A 26232-nucleotide genomic window follows, 5' to 3' on the forward strand; every position below is an offset into this window, starting at 1 on the left:
TGCACATTATCCTGGGATATTTTTATATCATTGGATTTTGATTCTGAGGTTTTGAGCATGATACTATGTTTGAGATTATGTGGTTTATAAAAGCATAGCCATTTGTGGCCCCTATGATTGATTGGTTGAGATTTGGAGGTTGATGACACTTTGCCGACACTATCATATAGATATTGTACATCTCAAAATTCAGTACACGTAAAACCCATGCATTTATTTAATTGTTAAATCATTTATTAAGTTTCTAAATGAGATTAGTGATGCATAATTTGTGAAACTTGCTTTCTTTTAAATTATTTATATTTATGTGATGCACGTTAATATGTTTTTCGAGTTTCATGTTTCAGACAATTATTCGATGCGGGATCGAGGGAAGGAGACCGGCGACGAGTTTGGTAATTTTAAAATACGGTATTTTATTTTAAGTTGAGAATGTGGGGTTTTAAATAATTTATTTAATTTAGCATTTTAAAGCTTAAATTATGTAATTAGTGAGTTTATAATTTTGAAACATCCAAAGTTGGCTTTGTGCATTCTATTTTGTAGGGGTGTCAAAATGCGACACGACCCATCAACCCGACACGACCCAACTAGAAAAAAAGCAGGTTCGGGTTGGGGTTTGGTGGATTCAGGTTAGTGCCATGTTAGGCGGGTTTCGGGTTGGGTCGCGGGTTGACCCTCGAACTTTTTTTTTGAAAATATTACCTATATTTTTATATATTGTATGTTTGAACAAAATTTATTGTAAATTTATATGATAAATTTTCATCATTTAATATTTATTTTGCATATATTTTTTTTTAATAATTTTTTATTTGATTTAGTAAATATACTTTTAATTTTCTACGATTAAACATTCAAATTTAAATCGAAAATTTTGTTATTATGTGTTTAAATTAAAATATTATTATTTTTTTTATTTTTTTTGAATTTTTTCATTGATTTTTTTAAAAAAATTAATAAAATTCGGGTTATGCGGGTTAGACGAGTTGAGTCGGGTTATACGGGTTCGTGTTCGGGTTGGGGTTTTCGGGTTGCTCCGGGTTCGGGTTGGGTCGGGTTGAAAAAATAAAATAAAATTTCGCGGGACCCGCAACCCGACCCATTCCACCCGATTGACACCCCTACTATTTGGCAAAAAGCAGAATTTTAGAAAATTAAGGTATATTTATTTTTAATTGAGGAGTTGTTAAAAATTAGTGTGAGTTAAATTTTGTTAGCATTTTAATTAGTTAAATTAGCACTAATTACTCCTAATTTAAAACACACACATGTTTCACACACTCACTTACACGTTTTTACACACACCAAAACACACAACACACACCTACACATTTTATTTCAGATCTTCTATATTTTGGAGAGCAAAAACCTAGGGTTCCTCCACCTTAGAGCAGCCGCCACTCCCATTTGAATTTCCAACTAGTTTTCGGTGATTTTTATTGCAAGAAGATAGTGCCACGTTCGTCCTGGATCAAGCTTCGCTCTGTCTCCGCTTCGGTATTGCCGTATCGTAAGTTTTAAATATCAAAAGGCATGTATATTCTATTTTTCCTGCGTCGATCTAGTCATATTATGTGTTACGATGTTTTTATGTGAGAAAATACATATGTGATATGTAGAAATTTGAGCAATCATGTTTGGATCACTTTTGAAACCATTTTTGGATCTCAAATAACGTTTTTTCTGTCAATTTAAAAACTGCTATTTTTTTGTCGTAATTCTGAGAAACATTTTAACACAAAAATCGTAGGACTTTTCAATACCTTCGATTTGACAGTAAATTCGAAATATTTGGATAAAAATTGAGTGAGTCATGACGTTTTTTGTGGGACTGCTCAAACTGTGTTTTCTGAAAATTATGATATTGATGCGCTCTTGAAATTTTATGGTTGCAGGCTTCGTTGGGGATTGACGGGTGATCGCTGTTGCGTTAGGTACGTTGTTAATGATGTTGGGATGTTCATTGATGTTTTGTTTTGCGTCGTTAGGCATTTGGGAGAACGAGTAGTCGTGAAAACTATTTTGGTGTCAAAATTTGAGTTATGGGTTGTAATGATTTGCGTGTGGTGCGTCGCTTTTTTGGGAATGTTTGGGACATTTTTATGGAGTCGAGTCAGGATCATAGTGTCCTATGATGGGTCTCGAGGCGCCGTTCACTGTGAATTTGGAGAGAATAAGCTTCTCAACCGCAGAGTACAGTACCCTCGGCGCCCGAGCGCCACACATTCTGTCGAGAGTTTTTATTTTTAAGCTCAGCGCCCGAGCGGTAATGTTTTACCGCCCGAGTGCCACTCCTTCTGACCGAGTATTTGCTTCCCACTTCTTTTCAAGTCCAAATAGTAAGTTCGTGTCTTTTATGGTTGGGAAATGTTTGCACGTCATCTTAGATTTGGTTTCTGGGTTTGATATCATGATTAGTATGATTAAACGAGGTCAAGTCCCGAGTGATCTAGAATGTCATAAGCTATTTATGCACTTCGGTGGTGAGCTCGAGTACCTACGTCTAAGTTATGCAAGCTAAGTGTTGAAATTCATGTTAGCATGTGCAGCAGCGGCCCCAAGCAAAATCCAACGAATCCCTTAACGCAAAGTAAGTATGTTCGACGTGCAAAAAAAATATTTCAAGTTTTTGAGGTATGTTAAATGTCTTGTGACCAAGTGTGTATGGAAAGCAGTAAAGCATGACCTGAGACTAATCCACCCTTTAAATCATGAACGAGTTTAGATCAGGATTGGAAAGCGTTAAAGCATGAACGGGGATCAATCCACCCGTTAAAGCGTGAACGTGGATCTCATGTATGTGACAGTGGATCTTCTCTGTCAGCCCAGTACTGTGGTTTAGTCTGATCAGGCGAATTATGTTATGGGTCACTTGCTTTGAAACATGTCTCTACACAAAATGATGAAGTTATATATGTACAAGTATGCAAGCATGTTTATGAAATGTTTTCACGTTATGGCATGTCTATGTTATGTATGTATGTTCAAGTTTAATTTCAAGTTCAAGTTTCAAGTACGTACATTCTATTTTGAAGTTGCATGTGGTTTTATTATGTATTACTCGTTACTGCCAGTTTATACGTGTTGAGTCTTTAGACTCACTAGACTTGATCGATGAAGGTGAGGATGATGTTGAGGAGACTAGGGGCGGGGACCAAGGAAATGGCTTGGACTGAGCAAGAGGCTAGACTCGAGGACCGCCCAAGTTTTTAAGTTTTTGTGAAAAGTCAAATACTCTGAACGCTACTGGTTATGAGATTTTAAACAAATACTTTTGTCAAACTTTATTTTTAGATCTTTGTTCCATCTACTTTTGGGACGTACGATTTACTTTATCGAATTTGAAGTTTGACTACTCATTTAATAAATTTTTTAATTTTTCCGCAAATTTTAAGTAGCAAAAATTACGGTACGTTACAGTTGGTATCAGAGCGGTGTTATTGTAAAGGGTTATGCCTACTGCCAGTTGCAAGAAGCTCATGAAGTCACACCTCAAGTCTGTAAGTTTTAAAGTTTTGAATTATGTTACATAGTAAGCATTGAGTCATGATTTCAGCATGTTCACATTTTTAGTTCAAAGTTTGTGCATCTTATGTTGTTGTTAATATATTCATGCATATTGGGTTTACGTGTTGGGTAAATGGTTAGAACAGAATGTCTCCTAGACGTGTGATTGACTGTGAAGCAAGGGATGTATCAGAGAGCCTCGAGAGGAGGGGAGAGACAATCCTCCACCTCCACCTCCACCTCCAGACATGCAGGCGCAGATGCTTGCAGGCATGACGCAATTCTTCGCGCAGTTTGCGGGGAACCAGGCTACAGCAGTGGGTGCAGGGGCTAGGCCCCGACCAAAAGCAGTGTATAGGATGAATCCGAAGGAGTTTGTGGGGATGACTGACCCGATGGTGGCAGAGGGATGGATTAAGTCCATCGAAGTGATTTTTGACTTCATGGAGCTGCAGGATGCAGACCGAGTCAGGTGTGCCATATTCCTTCTAGCAGGGGATGCCAGACAGTGGTGGGAGAGCGCATCTTTAGCAGTTAACCTGCAGAATTTGATCTTGAATGGATTCAAAGAGGTGTTCTTCTCCAAGTACTTCAATTAGGAAGTACGATCCAGGTTTACTAGAGAGTTCATTGCGCTACGACATGGAGACAGAAGCGTAGCGGAGTTTGTGAGAAAGTTTGAGAGGGGGTGTTACTTTGTACCCCTAATAGCTAATGATGCTCGGGAAAAGTTGAGGCATTTTATGGATGGGTTGCGGCCGGTCTTACGCCGTGACGTCCGAGTTGCTGGTCCTACTACCTACACGGTTGTCGTGTCAAAAGCCTTAGCGGCAGAACATGATCAGAGGGATATTGAGGCTGACAGGCAGGGCAAGAGGCCCTATCAGGCTCCACAGCAGTAACAACGACCTCAGTGTAAGAGGCCGTTCCAGGGGCAGCCAGGGAAGAAGCAATATTAGAGACCGCCAAAGGTCAAGGGTCCTATGCCACAGCAGAAGGCGCCACAGAGGCCGGGTGATCACCCGGTGTGCCCAAGTGCAACCGCCAGCATTCGGGGCCATGTTTATATAGGTCAGACAAGTGTTTCAAATGCGGGGCAAGTGACCACATGTTGAAGGAGTGCCCATAGTGGAGGCAGCCGACTCAGGGTAGAGTGTTCGCCATGCATGCCCAGGAGGCGAACCTAAACACGACACTGTTAACTTATTTAATTCAGATTAATTTTTTGTCTTGCATGTTCGAATTTTATTTCGGATTATTGGTGTGCTAGTGATATTTTTGAACGACTTGAGATATTAATTTCTACTATGCTTGAGGTTAACGTTATAATTTCGGGGGTATAAGTTTTGGGTTGTGCTAACATCTCTCATGAAATATTTTCATAAAGAGATTATCCACGAAATTCCTGATAGACTCAGGAGCCACTCACTCCTTTATCTCAGAAACGTTCGCTAGTCATCTAGACGTCAAGCCTATTGGACTCGACGTGAGCTATTTAGTGACAAGCCCATCAGGGGAAGAATTGTTAGCTACCATCGTGGTCAGAGATATTGATCTAGAACTGCAGGACCACCTGGTATATGCCGATCTGATAGTGTTTCTGATGCCGGAATTCGATATCATTCTGAGAATGGACTGGCTGACGAAGAACATAGTCCTTATCGACTTCCAGAAAAGGTCAGTGTTAGTAAGACTTTTAGGCATGGAGCAGTTTCTCTTCGAGCCAGCTAGATGGAGGAGTTTCCCTCGCATGATCTCTTGCATGCAAGCACGGAGACTTATGCACAAGGGTTGTCAGGCTTTCTTGGCCAGCATCATTTCAACACCTGACATACTCACTCCGTCTATATCTGAAGTACCAGTAGTAAGAGATTTTTCTGGCGTCTTTCCTGATGACATCACAGGCCTTCCACCAGAGAAAGAGGTGGAGTTTGCTATTGATCTCATGCCAGGCACAGTGCTAATCTCTAAGGCACCGTACCGATTAGCTCTAGCTGAGATGTTGGAACTCAAGCAACAGATTCAAGAGCTTCTCGACAAGGAATTCATCTGCCCTAGTTTCTCACTGTGGGGCGCATCAGTGCTCTTTATAAAGAAGAAGTATAGGAGCATGAGGCTGTGTATCGATTACCAAGAGTTGAACAAGGTAACGATCAAGAATAAATACCCACTTCCTAGAATCGAAGACTTGTTTGATCAGTTGCAGGGAGCTACAGTGTTCTCTAAGATAGATCTTCGATCAGGGTATCATCAGCTGAAGGTGAAAGATGCAGATGTGCACAAGACAGCCTTCAAGACCAGGTATGGGCATTACGAGTTCTTAGTGATGCTGTTTGGACTGACGAATGCTCCAGAAATTTTCATGGACCTCATGAATGAAGTATTTCAACCTTACCTTGATCAGTTCGTCATAGTATTTATTGATGATACCCTTATTTACTCGAAGAGCCATGAGGAGCACAACCAGCATTTGAGGACGGTTTTACAGATCCTGCAGAGTCGCAAGTTATTTGCGAAGTTCAGTAAGTGTGAATTCTGGTTGGAGAATGTAGCATTTTTGGGTCACATAGTATCTAGTAGTGGTATTGAGGTGGATCCAGCAATGGTGACAGTCGTTAAGGAATGAGTTGAGCCAAAGAATGCATCAGAGATCCGCAGCTTTCTGGGTTTAGCCGGTTACTACCGCAAGTTTATTCAGGGATTTTCGTCGATAGCAGTGCCGCTCACTTCACTGACCAAGAAGAATGCCAAGTTCGCGTGGAGTGGCGAATATCAGAAAAGCTTTGATACCTTAAATCAAGCTCTTATTTCAGCGCCAGTGTTAGCCATGTCATCAGGGCAAGGAGACTTTGTGCTATACACCGATGCATCTAAGCTCGGGTTAGGCGCAGTATTGATGCAGCATTGTCGGGTTATAGCTTATGAATCCAGACAGTTGAAAGTTCATGAGAAGAACTACCCGACTCACGATCTGGAATTAGCAGCTGTTGTCTTTGCATTGTAAAAGCTAATGTTGTCGCAGGCTCCTTGAGCATGAAAGTGGCAGTTGTAGCACAGTTGTTAGTGCAGAGACCTCTTCAGTCAGAGATTCAAAGTTTTGGTCTAGAGGTTTACCGTAAGGGCAGAGCTCCTAGGTTGTCTAATCTGACAGTCAAGTCTGATTTGCTAGACCGTATCTGTCGAGGACAGTCTTCAGACGAACAGTTGCAGAAATGGAGACTGAAGGATGAAGCCAAGGGCAGTGTACTCTACACAGTTTCTGATGGTATTGTGAGATACAGAGGTAGAATGTGAGTGCCTAATGTTGATTCGATTAGAGAAGATATCTTGTCATAGGCACATGCATCTCCGTATTCCATTCATCCAGGAGGTACCAAGATGTATAATTTGCAGATCCTGTATTGGTGGTCAGGTATGAAGAGAGACATCCGATGATACGTATCAGAATGCCTCACTTGTCAACAAGTGAAAGCAGAGCAACAGAGGTCAGCAGGAATGCTTAAGCCACTCCTTATCCCCGAGTGGAAATGAGAGAATATTACCATGGACTTCGTTGTTGGTTTGCCAAAGTCAGTCAGAAAATTCAATGCCATTTGGGTTATAATGGATCGACTTACCAAGTCAACGCACTTTTTTTCAGTAAAGACGACTTTCTCCTTGACGCAATATGCGGAGCTCTATATCAGGGAGATAGTTCTATTGCACGGGATCCCAATTTCTATTGTATTCGACAGGAACCCGAGATTTAAATCGTCCTTTTGGAAGAGGTTACACGCAGCCATCATGCAGATCATTCTCTATTTGTCAGGAAGAAAAAGAAGTCATGGGGACGAAACTGCTTTTCAGTACAGCTTTTTACTCGTAGACAGATGGGAAATTTGAGCGAGTGATTCGGACTTTGGAGGATCTATTGCGAGCATGTATGATCGATTTCCAGGGGACTTTGGAATCTAAGCTACCTCTAGTGGAGTTTATCTACGACAACAGTTTTCAATCATCCATAGGTATGGCTCCCTACGAGGCTTTGTATGGAAGGAAGTGCAGATCGTCGATTCACTGGGATGAAATCTGTGAGAGAGCAGAACTTGGTCCAGAGATAGTTCAGCTGACTGCAGACGTGGTGGTCAAGATCCGAGACAGGATGAAGACTGCCCAGAGTCGTCAGAAAAGTTACGCTGATAAGAGAAGGAAAGATCTCGAGTTTGCCATAGGTGATCACATTTTTGTAAAGATAGCACCCATGAAGGGTACTGTTATGAGATTTGGGAAAAGAGTCAAGCTGAGTCTGAGGTTTATTGGACCTTTCAAGATTTTGGACAGAGTTGAGACACTAGCCTATCGTGTTGCCCTTCCGCCGAATCTGGCTGGGGTACACAATGTGTTCCACGTCTCGATGCTGAGGAAGTACCTAGCTAATCCTTCGCACGTGTTGAGCTATGAACTGTTACAGTTGGCTCCAGACCTGTCGTATGAGGAGAGACATATCCAAATCCTAGACAAACAGGAGCGTAGGCTTCGGAACAAGGTGACCAATCTGGTCAAAGTCCGGTGGCTAAATCAATCAGTAGAGGAAGCCACTTGGGAAACCGAGGCAGATATGAGGTTTCGCTACCCGGAGTTGATTGGTAAGATTCAATTTCGAGGACAAAATTTATATAAGTGTGGGAGAAACTGTAGAGCCCAAAATTCAGTACACGTAAAAGTCATGTATTTATTCAATTGTTAAATCATTTATTAAATTTTAAAATGAGTTTAGTGATGCATAATTTGTGAAACTTGCATTTTTTAAATTATTTATATTTATGGGATGCACGTTAAAATATTTTTCGAGTTTCATGTTTCAGCGATTATTCGATGCGGGATCGAGGGAAGGAGACCGGCGACGAGTATGACAATTTTAAAACACGGTGTTTTATTTTAAATTGAGGATGTGGTATTTTAAATAATTTATTTAGTTTAGCATTTTAAAGCTTAAATTATATAATTAGTGAGTTTATAATTTTGAAAATTCTAAAGTTGGCTTTGTGCATTCTATTTGGCAAAAAGGAGAATTTTAGAAAATTAGTGTGTATTTATTTTTATTTGAGGAGTTGTTAAAAATTAGTGTGAGTTAACTTTTGTTAGCATTTTAATTAGTTAAATTAGCACTAATTACTACTAATTTAAAACACACACACACACGTTTCACACACTCACACACACTTACATGTTTTTACACACACCAAAACACACAACACACACCTACACATGAACGAGTTTAGATCAAGATTGGAAAGCGTTAAAGCATGAACGAGGACCAATCCACCTGTTAAAGCATGAACGGGGATATCATGTATGTGGCAGTGGATCTTCCCTGTCAGCCCAGTACTGTGGTTTAGTCTGATCAGGCGAATTATGTTATGGGTCACTTGCTTTGAAACATGTCTCTACACAAAATGATGAAGTTATATATGTACAAGTATGCAAGCATGTTTATGAAAAGTTTTCACGTTATGGCATGTCTATGTTATGTTTGTATGTTCAAGTTTAATTGCAAGTTCAAGTTTCAAGTATGTACACTCTATTTTGAAGTTGCATGTGGTTTTATTACGTATTACTCATTACTGTCAGTTTATATGTGTTGAGTCTTTAGACTCACTAGACTTGATCGATGCAGGTGAGCATGATTTTGAGGAGACTAGGGGTGGGGACCAAGGAGCTGGCTTGGAGTGAGCAGGAGGCTAGACCCGAGGACCGCCCAAGTTTTTAAGTTTTTATGAAAAGTCAATACTCTGATTTCACGCTACTGGTTATGAGATTTTAAACAAATACTTTTGTCAAACTTTATTTTTAGATCTTTGTTCCATCTACTTTTGGGACGTACGGTTTACTTTATCGAATTTGAAGTTTGAGTACTCATTTAAGAACATTTTTAAGTTTTCCACAAATTTTAAGTAGCAAAAAGTACGGTACGTTACAGATATTCTCTTATACTTGATTGAGGCTGGTGTGTCTGCTCGAGCATTGATTTGACAGCGATTCGATTGATTTTGATACATGATTAGTGGATGGACATTTGACCTAATATCTTTACGACATGCATGCATTGCATATCATATGTCATTGTGTTAATATTGAAGGATCGATTGTGTTAGTGTCTTTGAAGATATTTCGAACACTATATTCTCCGATGAGTTGCAATAGCTCGTATTCTAAGAATGTTAACACCGATGAATTAAATCGCGTTTGTTTTAAAACCAAGCGGAAGAAGTAATCTTTCGTGAAAAAGACTGTTATATTAGAAAATATTTTAACTCATGTAAACCGAATAACTGAAAAGCAGGGGATCAGTTGTCGCATATATCAGTTCACTTATGGAAAGAACTGAACGGACGAATTCTCTAACTGATCAAGTCAGTTTGAAAACAGCAGTTAATCAGTTAAATACACAAGATGTGTTTATGGATGTTCGGAGACTTCAACTGCTCCTACGTCACCACTTCTACCTTCACGGGTAGGATTCACTAGAAAACTTTGATTTATACAACTACTTGTACAAACCCACTCAGCTAGAACTTACATTACTGCCTAAACTGAACTCCTAGCTACGACTGAAGGCAGCACCTTCCAGCCAACACTTCTTTAACGTCTATGTGTCAAAGACTACATACACAAATTTAACGTCTTTGTGCAAGATTGTATTTGAGTGGTGGTGAGAGTGTTTGTGTGTGAGTACTGAACAAAGATGTTCTCACACACTGAAGGAGATAAGCTTCGAAACTAAGCTGATATATCTTTGGTATATATCTGGGCTGATTGCTTCTTGAAAGCTGATGAGCAAATAAGCGTGCCTTTTCTTTTACCACACTCTCTCTGGTATTTGCATTGTTGCTCTCTCTGTCTTCACTTGTGAGGCCCGGGGCCGAAGAGGGCGGGGGGTGATCGTCGGTGCCATCAGTTGCACGGACAATGAGCGGCTCCTGGCAGGCTTCTAGGTGGAGGGAACATGAATGGACCTACCCACACGGGAATGAGAGGGATTCCGAGACTGTTCAATGTAATGGAATGTACAGTTGAAGAGGGCTTAAAAGATTTGATTTGTACTGCTCATATCACGAAGGTGCATCTTCTTTTCGGTAGCTCATCACATAAGAACTCCAAAATTAAGCGTGCTTGACTTGGGGTAATTTTGGGATGGGTGACCTCCTGGGAAGTTTCCTAGGGTGCGTGTGAGTGAGGACATAAGCACGCTGGAAAGACTCGTCTTGATACAGTGAGGACAGTCGTCGAATCTGGGGATAGTTGGTATCAGAGCCGACCTCTCTTAGTACGGTTTGGTTCGGGGATGAACCAAGTGAGGCCCGGGGCCGAAGATGGCGGGGGGTGATCGCCGGTGCCATCAGTTGCACGGACAATGAGCGGCTCCTGGCAGGCTTCGAGGTGGAGGGAACATGAATGAACCTACCCACACGGGAATGAGAGGGATTCCGAGACTGTTCAATGTAATGGACTGTAGAGTTGAAGAGGGCTTAAAAGATTTGATTTGTACTACTCATATCACGAAGGTGCATCTTCTTTTCGGTAGCTCATCACATAAGAACTCCAAAATTAAGCGTGCTTGACTTGGGGCAATTTTGGGATGGGTGACCTCCTGGGAAGTTTCCTAGGGTGCGTGTGAGTGAGGACATAAGCACGCTGGAAAGACTCGTCTTGATACAGTAAGGACAGTCGTCGAATCTGGGACGTTACATCACTGATCTTCATCTTCAATTCATAGGCGCAAAGTTAGATCGTACAGTGAGACTCAATTATTGTATCTGTTGCATTTTGAATTTGTTTTTGGACTTTGTGTCTCAAATTTTTGACTGCCCTTCTGAAACGTTTGTCTTTAATGTTCTGATACAACGTTCTTTATTGTCCTTTTATTGGACAATTACTTTGTACCTTTGTGTATAGCTGGAATCCACTAGAAACAGCTTATCTTGATCTACAACTGAAAGATTCTGACTGATGCTTCGAACTAGTCAGCTGAACTGATCTTCAGTTGATCTGATGAAATCAGTTGACTCTTCAGTTGAACTGATTTCACTCTCATTCAGTTGTACTGATCAGCTGTGTTTCTTCATCAGTTGAACACTCTTTTGGCTGGCCAGGCTTCTGAGGTTCTTATGCTGAACCACCTATCAAGTGGACAATCAGCTGGACTGCTCAATTGACGTAACAGTTAGTCTGATTTAGTTTCTGCGATCAGTTGCGTCTTCAGTTTGCGATGTAAACAGCTCGTGACAGATCCTAGCTTCTGCACACTAAGGTAGATTATTAGTACTATAAAATAACAAGTTTTTTTAATATCAAAATCAAGATTGCGAACTTGAAAAGTTCCAACAGATATATTTGTATTTATTAAGGTTGTTCCATACGAAGCGTTTGCTCACCCACAAGGGGGGAAGGGGGGTATGTTATCTTTGTGTGTGAACAATGACAGGAAATCCAGGTTATCAAGAGACCGGAGATGTGAATTCTTGATGGAGTCACATCTGAGTTGAGGTTGTGTAGTTTATCCCATTGTATATACATGTATCTATATACCGGAGCATGTCCTGGGGATACGAGTTTTTTGTATGTAGTTGATTACCGTCATGCATGGGTTTGTCTTATGTTGTGATGTCTTTAGAAACAGTTGGCACATTTTGGGCTCATTATAAAGAAATTTTTACTTTTTTATCGATGTATTTAGACTCTAATTAAATTGCATTGTAATAACGATTAGGAGTAGAGGATCCCACACAGTATGATATAAGAACATAACCAAGAATGTTTGAGTGTTCTGTACACTTGAATATGCACAAATTAATTATGCGTTTGTGTTTGACATATTTGTATTACTTGCCCCTACTTGATTTGATTTTAGGAAGCTGATGAGAGTAAGTTTTTGATAAGATTAATGATGTGATATGATGAGTATGTATAGTTTATATTTGATATTTATACTATATTTTTGTAGATGGATCTCACAAATCTTGAAACTACTATGAGTAGTAGTATCGAGAGGATGGTCGGACAATTCGTAGGAATGTCCATGGATATGATTATGGCTCGATTCTGGATCTGAAGCTACCAAGATTCTTTGGCGCTTAGAGTGCAGAAAGAACAGAGGCATGACTGATGGATATCGAGCAATTGTTTAATATTATAGAATATTCCAAGCCACATAGAATGAAACTTGCCCTTTATCAATTAAAAGACCATGCAAAATCTTGGTAAGAAACAGCTGAGATTGGACAGAATGAGACTAGTGTTGAAGCCACGTAGGATGTCTTCAAGGCCCAATTTCTTGAGCAGTACTTTCCTCCATCTTGTTATATTGCCCAAGAAAATGAAAACAATATTCCGCTGCAGGGAACGATGACTTTTGCAGAATATTCTTATAAAATTTTCTAATTTGTTGAAATATGCGTCTCATGTATCGCAAAACCCAAAAGCTAAATATGACATGTTCGTGAATGGTTTACATCCTGCTATAATAATTTTGTTATTTCTAGGTTGTCTACTATCTACATAAAGATAGTTGAACAAGCCAAGGTAGCCGAAGCCTGATTAAGAAGAGGAGGTCCTCAGTACTTTCCTTCACCTCAAGTGTCATCTCAGCAGCTAACATGCGTCCAAAAGGTAAAAAGGTTAACAAGACTGGTGTGACTGCTTCTTCATCATCTTCTAGTTCCAGTGGATCCCAGCGAGGGAGTCCCGCTATTGCTCCTTTTTGTAGCTACTGTGTAGGGAAGCATACTATCAAGCAATGTCGATGTATGTTTGGTACATGTTATCAATGTGGGCATGAAGACCATTTTTCACGTGTATATCCGAATAGGGGTATGAATTCTTTCCAACCTCAGCTAGGATTTCGAGGTGGCCCTAGTACGATAAGACATGCTTCTCATGTTCCCTCTTACTGGCGGTCGAACTTTCCACGATATCGAGGACCTGGTGGTCAAACTGTCCAAGGCCCTCCTCGACATAGAGTGTATTCCATGACTAAAGATCAGGAAAAGGAGGCTCCTGGTGTTGTTATTGTAGGTATCTACATGCTTTGTGATTATATTGCACTTGTTTTATTTGATACATGAGCATCTCACTCATTCATATCTCATGCATTTGTTGCATTCCATGATATTATGTGTACTCTATTTTATGATACTTTATCAATAGACATGCCATCATGAAAGATTATTCTATATGAACAAGTTGTGAATAATTTTTCATTGATCTATGAAGATAATGTAATATTTCTGAATTTGATTGTCCTTTCAATGCACGACTTTGATTGTATTGTTGGCATGGACATCCTGACAACCAATCGAACTAATGTTGATTGTTTTCATGGAGTGGTTCGATTTCGACCGATTGATTGACATATGTGAAATTTCTATGGCAAGAGTTCCCAAGATAAAATTTCCTTAGTATCTTTTTGGAAATTTCTCGGCTTTTATTTAGCGGGGACGAGGGTTTTATTATTTATGTTTTTGATGTCTCTAAAAAAGAACCTTATTTATCTGATATTCCTGATTTTTCTCCTAATCAAGAAGTCGAATTTAGTATGGATCTTGTATAGAGGACTGCGCCTATTTCTAAAGCTCCTTATCGCATGCTACCTTTGGAATTGAAATAATTGAAAGAACAATTGTAGGATCTTCTCGATAAGGGATATATTCAACCGATTATATCACCTTGGAGAGCTCCAATTTTATTTTTTCGAAATAAAAATGGTACTATATGAATGTGTATTGATTAAAGGAAACTAAATCGGGCAATTGTGAAAAATAAGCATCCACTTTCTCGTATTGATTACTTTTTTATCAGCTTTAGGGCACTTCTATTTATTTAAAGATTGATCTTCGTTATGATTATCATCAAGTACGAGTTCGAGAAGAAGATGTGTCTAAAACTTTTTTCCATACCAGGTATGGACACTATGAGTTTTTGGTTATGGCTTTTAGTCTAACTAATGCTCATGCCGTCTTTATGGACCTAATGAATCGTGTCTTTCAGAATTTTTTTGGCCGATTCGTTATCGTATTTACTGATGATATTTTTGTTTATTCGAAATCGAAAAAGGAGCATGCTGAAAATTTGAGACTGCTACTTCAAACTCTTCGCAATTGACATTTATATGCCAAATTGTCTAAATCTAAATTCTGGATGAACAAAGTAGTATTTTTGGGCCACTTCATTTCGAGACATGGCATATCTGTTGAACCTTCTAAGGTTAAAATTGTATTGAATTTGTCGAGACCTACGAATGTCCCTGAAATTCGTGGATTCATGGGTTTAGCTAGTTATTATCATCATTTTATTGAAGGGCCTTTAATAGCTAAACCTATTACTCAATTGACACAGAAGAATCAGAAATTCATTTGATCAGATGAATGTGAAGTTAGTTTTCTTGAATTAAAGGCGAGATTGATCACAGCATATGTGCTTACTATTCCCTCAGGTACCGAAAGATTTTTAGTGTGCACAGATACATCTGGTAAAGGTTTGGATTGTGCTTTGATGCAACATGAAAAGATACTTGCATACGCATCTCGTCAATTAAAATATCATGAAACTCGTTATCATGTTCACGATCTTGAATTGACTGTCATTGTGTTTGCTTTGAAAATGTGGCATCAATATTTATATAGAGAAAAGTTTGTCATCTATTTATCCATAAAAATCTGAAATATTTATTTTTTCATTCTGATTTAAATATGAGGCAACACATGTGGATGGATCTCTTAAAGGACTTTGATTGTGAAATTCATTATCACCCTGGATCAGTAAACATTACTGCAGATGCCAATAGTCGTAAAGTTCATGTCTTTGTTTTAGTTTTTATTAATGTTGCCAATGTACACTAGGATATATGTACTTCTACCTGGAATTTTCATCAAATTGGAATTCTGTCACCGTCTCCGCATTGTAAATTGAGCCTAATTTGATATCTAAAATACTAAAGGCCCAACAAAGCGATGTACAGATTCAAAAGTCTGAAGAACTTGTATTTGCAGGACATCCTTTTGGCTTTCAGATTTCTTCTGATGGTTCTTTACTACTTAATGGTCGGCTGGTAGTCCCTGATAATTCTGATCTGAAATCTACCCTTCTTCGTGAAGCACATTATAGCAAATACAATATTCACCCTGGAGGCCGAAAAATGTATTTAACATTGAGACCTCAATTCTGGTGGAAATGTATGAAGGACATTGCTAAATTTATTTCAAAATGCCTTGTCTGCCAGGAAGTTAAAGCCGAGAGATTGAAACGGATTAATCTGTAGTGACCCGTTCCAGAATAATGGAGTACGACAACGTCGCCCGTACAACGCCTCAAATGGTGCCATACCAATACTACGATGATAGCTGTTGTTGTACGCGAACTCAATCAAAGGCAAATGATCCTGCCAAGCGGGTCCGAAATCCATAACACAGGCTCGCAACATATCCTCAAGCGTACGGATAGTCCTCTCTGACTGACCGTCAGTCTCCGGATGATAAGCCGTACTCAGACTCAGTGTAGTACCCAAAACTGACTGGAAACTACCCCAAAACCGTGAGGTAAAACGAGGATCTCTGTCACTAACAATACTGACAGGCACTCCATGCAAACGTACAATCTCCTGAATGTACAATCGAGCCATACGATCGAAAGTGAAATCCCGGTTATAAGACAGAAAATGAGCAGACTTGGTGAGTCGATCCACCACTACCCAAATAGCATCACTATTCCTTGAAGACAATGGCAAGTGAGTAATGAAATCCATCGTAATATGCTCCCACTTCCATTCAGGAATAGGTAGATTCAACAATAATCCTCCAGGTCGACGGTGCTCTGCCTTAACCTGCTGGCAAACCAGACACTTGGAGACAAACTGATACACACTGCGTTTCATCCCTTTCCACCAAAACCGCGTTCTCAAATCTCTATACATCTTATTGCTTCCTGGATGAATACTCAGCTTGCTTCGATGAGCATGAGATAAAATCTCTTCCCTCAAATTGCCATCCTCTGGTACCACAACCCGATTAGACAAACACAGAAGACCATCAGACTGATAATGGAAATTACTGTCTCCACCAGCCAACCGAGCTAACCTCTGAGTCTTGAGATCAGACATCTGAGCATCTTTAATCCGAGTGAACAAAGCTGGCTCAGATAAAATGGCAGCAACACGAATGCTCTCCCTACCTTTCCGATGTTGGAATTTAAACCCCAACGAGCAACAATCTTGGACAGCACTAGACATAGCACATGTCTGAAGTGCAGAGGCTCTCACCTTGCGACTAAGAGCATCGGCTGTGAGATTCGCAGAACCTGGATGGTACTTGATTTCGCAATCATAATCCTTTAGTAAATCCATCCAACGACGTTGTCTCATGTTCAACTCAGCCTGAGTGAACAGATACTTTAGACTCTTATGATCAGTAAAGATCTGAAACTGAACACCGTACAAGTAATGACGCCAGATCTTCAGTGCAAACACAATAGCTGCCAATTCCAGATCATGAACTGGATACTTCTCCTCGTGAGATTTCAGCTGTCTGGAAGCATAAGCGATCACATGACCATTCTGCGTCAATACACACCCTAAGCCTTGAGCGGAGGCATCGGTGTAAACACTGAAACCATCAGATCCTGACGGTAACGCCAAAACAGGTGCAGAAGTCAGAAGTCGGCGAAGCTCTCTGAAACTATCTTCGCACTCGGATGACCACTCAAATGGGACATCCTTCCGAGTAAGTTGCGTCAATGGTCTGGCTATCTGAGAGAAATTCACGATGAAGCGACGATAATACCCTGCTAGACCTAGAAAACTACGGATCTCAGCCACCGTCGTAGGACGTGACCAATTCAGAACTGCTTCAATCTTGCTGGGATCCACAGAAACTCCTTCCTTGGAAATCACATGACCAAGGAATACCACACGATCTATCCAGAACTCGCACTTACTTAGCTTAGCATATAATTGCTTCTCACGAAGAATCTGCAATACAATCCTCAAGTGTTGGGCATGCTCTTCCACACTGTGGGAATAGATCAAGATATCGTCGATGAAAACCACCACAAACTGATCCAGAAAATCTCGGAAGACTCGGTTCATCAGATCCATGAACACCGCTGGCGCATTCGTCAATCCGAATGGCATAACTAGAAACTCGTAATGCCCATAGCGAGTACGAAATGCAGTTTTGGAAATATCATCATCTCTGACTCTCATCTGATGATAACCCGATCGCAAGTCGATCTTGGAGTAAACAGAAGTACCCTGAAGCTGATCGAACAAGTCATCAATCCGAGGCAAGGGATACTTATTCTTGATCGTCACACGGTTCAGCTGACGATAATCAATGCACAGCCGCATCGATCCATCCTTCTTCTTGACAAACAAGACTGGAGCTCCCCAAGGTGAAACACTCGGGCGAATATAACCCTTATCAAGAAGATCCTGCAACTGCTGCTTCAGCTCTCTCATCTCTGACGGAGCCAGACGATAGGGGGCACGAGAAATCGGTGCAGTCCCTGGCATTAACTCGATGCCAAATTCCACCTCTCTAACCGGAGGAAAACCAGGAATTTCTTCTGGAAATACATCAGGAAATTCACAAACCACTGGAAGATCATCTAGACCGACACTACCTGTGGATGAATCAATCGCATAGATGAGGTAGCCTTCCCCGCCAGACTCTAAAGCACGACAGGCTTTCAGAGCAGATACCACTGGCATCGGAGGTCGCGCTCCCTCACCATAGAAAAACCAACTAGAGCTCTCAGTCGTACGAAACTGAACAAGCTTCTGGTAACAATCCACAGTAGCTCGGTAGGTAGTCAAAATGTCTATACCCAAAATACAATCAAAATCTTCCATCTCTAGGATCATAAGATTCGCAGTCAACTCGTTACCCTCAAAATCTAAAGGACAACCCATCACTAGACGCTTGGCTAAAACCGAATGACCCATCGGCGTAGAAACAGAAAGAATGACGTCTAGAGAAACGTATGGTAACTTATGACGCTTAACGAATCGTGCAGAAATGAATGAATGAGATGCTCCGGTATCTATAAGAACAAAAGCAGGAATACCGCATAAACAAAAAGTACCTGCTATGACTCTCTCCGTCTCATCTGCAGCCTGATCCTGGTTTAGCGCAAAAACCTGACCTTGGGCACGAGGTCGAAGATTCGAACTACCCACTGCCTGACCCTGCCTCCTCTGCTGAACAGTCGTCTGAGATCCGGAACCAGATCCTACTCCACCTCGCAGCTGAGGACAATTCTTCTTAATATGCCCCATCTCTCCGCACTGATAACAAGCTCCTGCGGCTACTCGGCATTGCTCCGATGGATGGTTCTTCCCACAATGCGCACAAGACTCCTTCTTCTTACCAAAACGGAAAACACCGCTAGATCGAGATCCAGATCCAGAAGAAGACGAACCCGATTTCTTGAACGACTGAGATCGAGGCCTCAAAGTACTCGGAGGTCTGGAAGAAAGAATAGACCTACCACGCTGAAGACTGATCTCGGCCTGGCGACACCGGTTCACTAGTCCATCATAGGAAGTAGGATTGTCACAGACAGTGACTCGATCAAAGATCTCCTGATTAAGGCCCTGAAGAAAATGATCATACTTGGCTTCCGAACTGCCACTGATGTGAGGAGCAAAGGGTAACAACTCGAAGAACTTCTGCTGATACTCATCAACAGACATATTCCCCTGCTTAAGGTTCAGGAGCTCAATCGTCTTGGCCTGGCGAAGGGCTGGAGGAAAATACAGCTGCAAGAACGCTGCACGGAAATCAGTCCAAGTCGCTCTACCCTGAGACTGGACTATCGGCGCAGAAGTCGATCGCCACCACCTGCGAGCACGGCCCTCGAGAAGAAAACTAAGGGTCTCCATCTTCTGCTCATCGGTGCACTGGAATGCGCGGAAACAACTCTCCATGCGCTCTAACCAATCCTCCGCATCATCGGGAATCTCACCGCCAACTAAAGGCTTAGGCCCCATCTGCATGAAACGATGCATGTCGAAACGCCTAGGACCATCCCGACGATGACGATGGTCACGATGCCGTCTATGATCGTCCTGATCACCCCAACGACCTACACTCCCCTGACTACTCTCATCACCAAAGTGGTCAGCCATCGCTACAAGATAGAATGGGAAAATCGGTCAAATGGTCAACGGAAATCCCAAAACAACATCTATATCCCAAAATCATATGCATGCTCTGATACCATAAATGTAGTGACCCGTTCCAGAATCACCTACTAATCAAGAGCTAAGCATGCAATTAACTTAATTAACAATAATCAGAGATAACAGCGGAAAAATATGGTTAAGAACAAAAGTTATACAACCCAATCGAAAAACCAGAATACTCAAACTATCTGATACAACCATATCGAATCAAATGGTACCGAAACTAAACCAACCGGCTACTCAACGTCCTCCTCCTGCTCCTCCTGAGCCATCCAACCTGAGGCCTGCCCCGTGGGAATGGGGTGTCCAAGATAAACAAAACCGAGGACGTGAGCGATAAGAACGCCCAGTACAAAAGCATGAGTATACAGACCTATATGAAATGCACATGCTATGATCATGATACCAGGTAGTCAAGAAACAGGAGTCACAAAAGGATCTCAACAATGCTCAGTCTAGAGGCGCCAAGTGGATAGTGCCGCGCGGTCCAACCTCTGGGTCACTGCATCCACTACAAGACAGACGTGGACCTAAAATGTCCTGGACTACCGAAGCCCTCCCGACCCGTCGGCCACTGTGTACTCTCGGTGTCCAATGCGTCCACAAGACAGGGCTGAGCGGCCCCAAGATATAGCTTATCTCGAAAGAGATACAGCTCAACAGTAAAGGCTATCTCGAAGGAGATATGGCTCAACGTGCAATGCAACATGCATCATAAATCGTGACATAATAGCATGCATCATATGACATATAATAATGCAACAGATAATCATGCAACACATATATGAATGTATACTCAACCAGGATATCTCGGATAGTACTTTCGTACCTCTATCACTGCAATCCTAATCCACTGGAACAACCAGACAACAGGTCTAATCCAAGCCTATGCAACAAGAGCATACTCAATGAACAATACTACCATGCACTAGCAAAACCAGTACTCCCTAGTACTACCAAAGGTTTAGGGTTTTACCTTCGTCCGTCGACAGCCCTTTGATGTCGATTGCCTCGTAACTCAGGCGCTGCTGCTCTACCAATCCCGGCAGCTCTTGGCTATCGCTCGACCAACAACTAACCCTAGAAGCCTCCAAACTCACCAATAAGAGACACAATCCAAGAAATTAGCAAGGAAGAATGAGAAATCCGAGCACTATTTATAGGCCATGTTCGGATCGTCCGAACCCTCTTCGGAACGTCCGAACTCCTACGTGTCCATCGGCTCTTGACAGCTCATGTTCGGATCCACCGAACATACACTTCGGAACGTCCGAACATGCATGCAAACTGACGTGTCAACCGAGTCTCGACACCTATGATCGGATCCACCGGAATCATTTCGGACCGTCCGAACACTTCGGTGCTTCCGAACCATCTTCGGTCCGTCCGATCATGACCAGGTCAAAATTACACATTAAACCTTCTAATCACCATCAATCCGTTAATTACCCAATTTGGAATTCGGCTACTACATAATCCATATCTCGAAATTCCCAAATACAATTGGGAACATATTGCTATGCATTTTGTGACTCATTGATCTCGTTCGCCCAGGGCTGTGATGCTATTTGGGTTATTATCGATCGGCTTTTGAAATCTGCACATTTCATTCCATATGAGCAGACTTATCCTTATAAGAAAAATGCTCGCTTCTACATCAAAATGTTGTGAGACTGCATGGTATGCCCGTCTTGATTATATCAGATTGTGATCCCTAATTTGCTTCTAAATTCTGGGTAGTTTCTAAGAAGCTATGGGTACGCGTTTGGCTATGAGTACTGCTTATCATTCTTAGACTAATGGCCAAACTAAAAAGTACAATTCAAATGTTAGAAGATATGTTACGTGCTATTGTGATGAATTTAAAAATTGGATGGCAAGATGTCTTACCATTAGTAGAATTTTTTTATAATAACAACTTCCAAACAAGTATTGATATGACACCTTTTGAAGCCTTATATGAGAGACAATGTAGGTCATTGTTATTCTCAGATGAGATTGATAAAAGACAAATGATTGGACCTAAAATGATACATGAAATGAATGATAAGGGTCAAATGATTCGACAACGAATGAAAGATGCTCAGGATCGTCAAATGAGTTATGCTAACAAACGAAGATAAAACTCAGAATTCTAGAAAGATGATAAAGTATTTTTAAAAATATTTAACTTCAGAGGTAATGTTCTATTTGGCATGCGAGGGAAATTATCTCCTCGATATATTGTTCCATAGGAGATCCTTAATTGACTTGGGGATCTTGCTTATCGGCGGGAATTACTATCAGCTTTATCTGTCATTCATGATGTGTTTCATGTTTCTATATTGAGAAAGTATGAATCAGATCCATCTCATGTGCATCAATCTAGAAACAATAAACTAGCTGCATAATATTCATTCATGGCATAGCTAGTAAATATTCAAGGTGAGTTCTTGGGTTTCTTACTTGAATTGAGAATTTATGGGGGTTTCTCTCAATTGTAAAACTTTAAATTATGACGTGTAAACTCATATTTATGAGAATTTCCATTTAATGTGTATAAAATAAAAGAATTCTCAAATATCAGTTATATAATGATACTGCCATTTTATGAAGTTAGTGCTAATGGAGAATTTTCATTGTAACACTTGATTTGGGGTGAAACAAAGAATTAAAGTAGTAAAAATAATTAGAATAACATAATATTAAATAATAAAATAATAAAATAATGAGGTATTCTTTGGACAAGTCTTATAATTCAAATTACGATGGTCTTTTTTGCTAAGAAAATTAAAATGATAATCAATATTAAATACTTCCACTTAGTTTAACACATAGAAGAATCATAGAAAATAAACTAGTAGACTTAGACATATTTGGATTGTCGAATGAGAAACTAAAAAAGAAATAAATGAAATTGTGTAAATTGCATCCAACATCAATGATATCAAGTTTGGATAATCAGAAATAAGATATGTTGCGACCGAGTAACATACAATATGTTTTTGTGTCAATTGATATATGATTGACTGATTTGAATGAAATTATATATCTATGTGCCTTAATTGAGTTAATGTGGTATACATGACATTCATGATTGATAGATCAATGTATAAAATAAATATTTTTTTAACAAATATCATTTTATACATACATCGATACATTGCATGCATGTTGAGCTGTGATCTCTGGATACCTTTATATCATTGGATTTTGATTTTGTGACTTTGAGCACGATACTATGTTTGGCATTATGCAGTCCATAAAAACATAATCATTTGTGGCCTCTATAATTGATTGATTGAAATTTAGGATTTGATGGTGCTTTGTCGACGCTATCATATGGATATTCCTTTATACTTGAATGAGGCTGGTGTGCCTACTCAAGCATTGATTTGATAGCGATTCGATTGATTCTGATAAATTCTCAGTAGATAGACATTTGACCTGATATATTTACGACATACATCCATTGAATATCATATGTCATTGTGTAGATACATTTGTATTTATTACGGTTGTTCCATATAGAGTGTTTACTCACCCCCGAGGGGGGGCTTGCTATCTTTGTGTGTGGACGAACTAGTGGATCTAGATCAAGAGCTCCATTACGTCCAGTCACTGGCAAATAGCGCAATACTTCTTCGTGAATCTCTGCTATTTGAATACTGAACATCATAACAACAAATAGGAATGAAACGGCTATAGCTCCCATATGAACTACTCGGAAGATCATAGCGAAAAAGTCGAGACCTAATAAAATAAGTAAAGCAGAAGTATTGCAAAAGACTGGGATGGGTAACAAAACGGAATGTACCGGATTTTTAGTACGTACAACCATTAAACCAGAGACCAAAGCAGGGCTCGACAAAACATAAAGTATTATAGTATGTCGTCCTTCCTTGAAATAGAAAAGCTACAAGTTACCAAGAGACCGGAGATGAGACTTCTGGATGGAGTCACATCTAAGTTGAGGTTTAGTATTTTATCCCATTGATATATATGTATCTATATAATGAGGCATGTCCTGAGGATATGAGTTGCTTGTATGTAGTTGATTTCTGTCATGTGTGAGTTTTATCTTATGTTGTGATGTCTTTACACGAGACTTTATTATATACTATTTTTAGTATTATAATCACAGTTGACACATTTGGGCTCATTATAAATAAATTTTTTACTTGTTTTCCGTTATAATTAATTGACTCTAATCAAATTGCATTCGTAATAACGATTAAGAGTTAAAGACACCATGAGTATGCTACAAAGTTGTTTTCTCTAAATATGTGAGAGATCACAAGGTCATGTTCTTGATGCAACTAAGGGTGTTGAGCCAACGATTACCATGCACCTAGGTGGAGTCACATTCCACCCAAAGCTTATTCCTGTTTCTTTTAACTTAAGACTCAATGACTACCATGACCGCTACTAGTTCAGCTTCAAAGGCAAAAGCCTTACCAAGATTCACTGAAAAACAACCTTGAACAAAACATTTAAAATTTCTTAAAACATCACCACAAAAAGAGTTATAATGGAGGCCAAGGGTGCTTCGATCCGTGTTACCATTATTCATCAGACGAGTCGAGACATTCTTCCCCTTCAGTTTTTTTCATGGTTGGAAAAAAGTGTTTTACCCTTTGGCAAAAACTTGTGTGAGACAGTCTCACGGGTCGTATTTGTGAGACAGATCTCTTCTTTGGGTCATCCATGAAAGAGTATTACTTTTTATGCTAAGAGTATTACTTTTTATTATGAATATCCGTCGGATTGACCCGTCTCACAGATTAAAATTTGTGGGACGTTCTCACATGAGACTCACTCTTACATTTTTATAGCCAGATATGGTCATTTATTCAGATAAGTTGTTGATTTGAAAAAATGGCTAGATCAATCATTTTCACATGAGACTCACTCTTACACCTTCCAAGCTGTTGTAGAGAATGGATTCATGTTAGAGTTTTCTTTTTCTTACAATGGATAATAATTTTTACAATGGATAATAACTTTTCGTCTCTATTGTTTTGGGGCCAAAATCTTTTTTTTTTCTTTCCTCTTTTACTATGTGATACACAAAAATATCCTTAACCTTATGAATTTTCATCTCTTAAAACAAAATGTCATATATAATTTTAAGAGGTAAAGAATACGGATAATAGATAACACGCGTTATATTAACAAAGATCCATAAAAAAACAGAAGAAGAAGAAATTAACACTCCATATTTTCAAATATTGTTCGAAGAATCTAAATTTAAATAATTAATAATATAATTAACTTAAATCAAACATATGGGATAGTGACGACATTAATTTCAATTAAGTTATAATTTATATTGAGTTAGTGATTAAAAAGATAATTTAGAGATAAATTTTCTGAGATTTACTTGAAAATTTATAAATTTGAGTAGCCTACTATTATGAGTAATTTTTGTAATATGTACTATATAATAATATATATAATAATACATTTTATTATGATATGATAAAGAAAAACAGTCATATTATCCCTAATATTTAAAATCCAAATTTTTTTTTTATAAAACAACATATTTTTTAAATTTAACAAAAAACTAGTTGACTTAAACTCATTAATAATAATAATAATAATTACGTTTTTCCCCCCACAAAATAAGGACAGTAAATTTCAACTCGAAAGTTGAGGTAAATTGATTTAAATTAAGTTATAAATAATATTGAGTTGAATGATTAAAAAGATAATTTACCGATATACTTGAAAATTTATTTAATTTGAGAAATCTAATATTATGAGTTTTTATAATATATACTATATTATAATATGATAAAAAAAATATTCCCATATTTTTATATTTATAAAACACCGTATATTTTAAAAATAACAAACAATAATTTGACTTTAAATGTAATGATATTCTTCTCTAAAGTTCTCAATTCACTATAATCTCAACTGTTTTTTACAAAATAAGAACATTAATTTTCAAAGTTGAGGTATATTGATTTTGATTGTCTAATCTAATTAGGTAAAAGCAGTCATCGATTAATAACTTGGCTTCAAAAGTGCTGAAATGATTAAATATATTAGCAATAAAAAAATTTTATTAGATAATCTCACTGATCAATTTTGTGAGATAATTTTCGATCCAATTCAATTAATTAAAGATCTATTCATATACTAGAAGAGCGTGTTTTTTGTGAGACATTCTCATATGTCGTTATTCGTGTGACAGATCAATCATATTTTTATATTTACAATAAAAAAATAATATGTTTGACATAAAAATAATACTTTTTCATGGATGACTAAAATAGAATGTTCGTCTCATCTAACAAAATTGACTTGTGAAACGATCTCAAATGAGTTTTATGTGATATTAGAAATATTTCATCCATATCAACGATGATTGCTTTGACATCAACAATTACATAATAAAAAAAATACTAAAATTAAAAAATTTAATTCATTATATTACATTAAGACTTGATTTTGTTCTAATCTTTTTTTCCCCATAAGTAACTCAATATCAAAAATATTGTATTTTACTCTTAAAA

At 39.1% G+C, this 26232-nt stretch overlaps 1 protein-coding gene across 1 annotated transcript; it reads left to right on the forward strand.

The window, feature by feature from the left end:
* The first annotated feature begins 358 nt into the window (after positions 1-358).
* LOC140810289 (uncharacterized) lies at positions 359-4412 on the forward strand. The gene is made up of 4 exons (XM_073168161.1): positions 359-395; positions 547-632; positions 3804-4096; positions 4163-4412. Exons 1-4 carry the CDS (start codon positions 359-361, stop codon positions 4410-4412), a joined length of 666 nt encoding a protein of 221 aa, XP_073024262.1.
* The last annotated feature ends 21820 nt before the right edge of the window (positions 4413-26232 follow it).

Source organism: Primulina eburnea, chromosome 13, assembly GCF_022965805.1.
Source record: "Primulina eburnea isolate SZY01 chromosome 13, ASM2296580v1, whole genome shotgun sequence".
Lineage (NCBI taxonomy): Eukaryota > Viridiplantae > Streptophyta > Magnoliopsida > Lamiales > Gesneriaceae > Primulina > Primulina eburnea.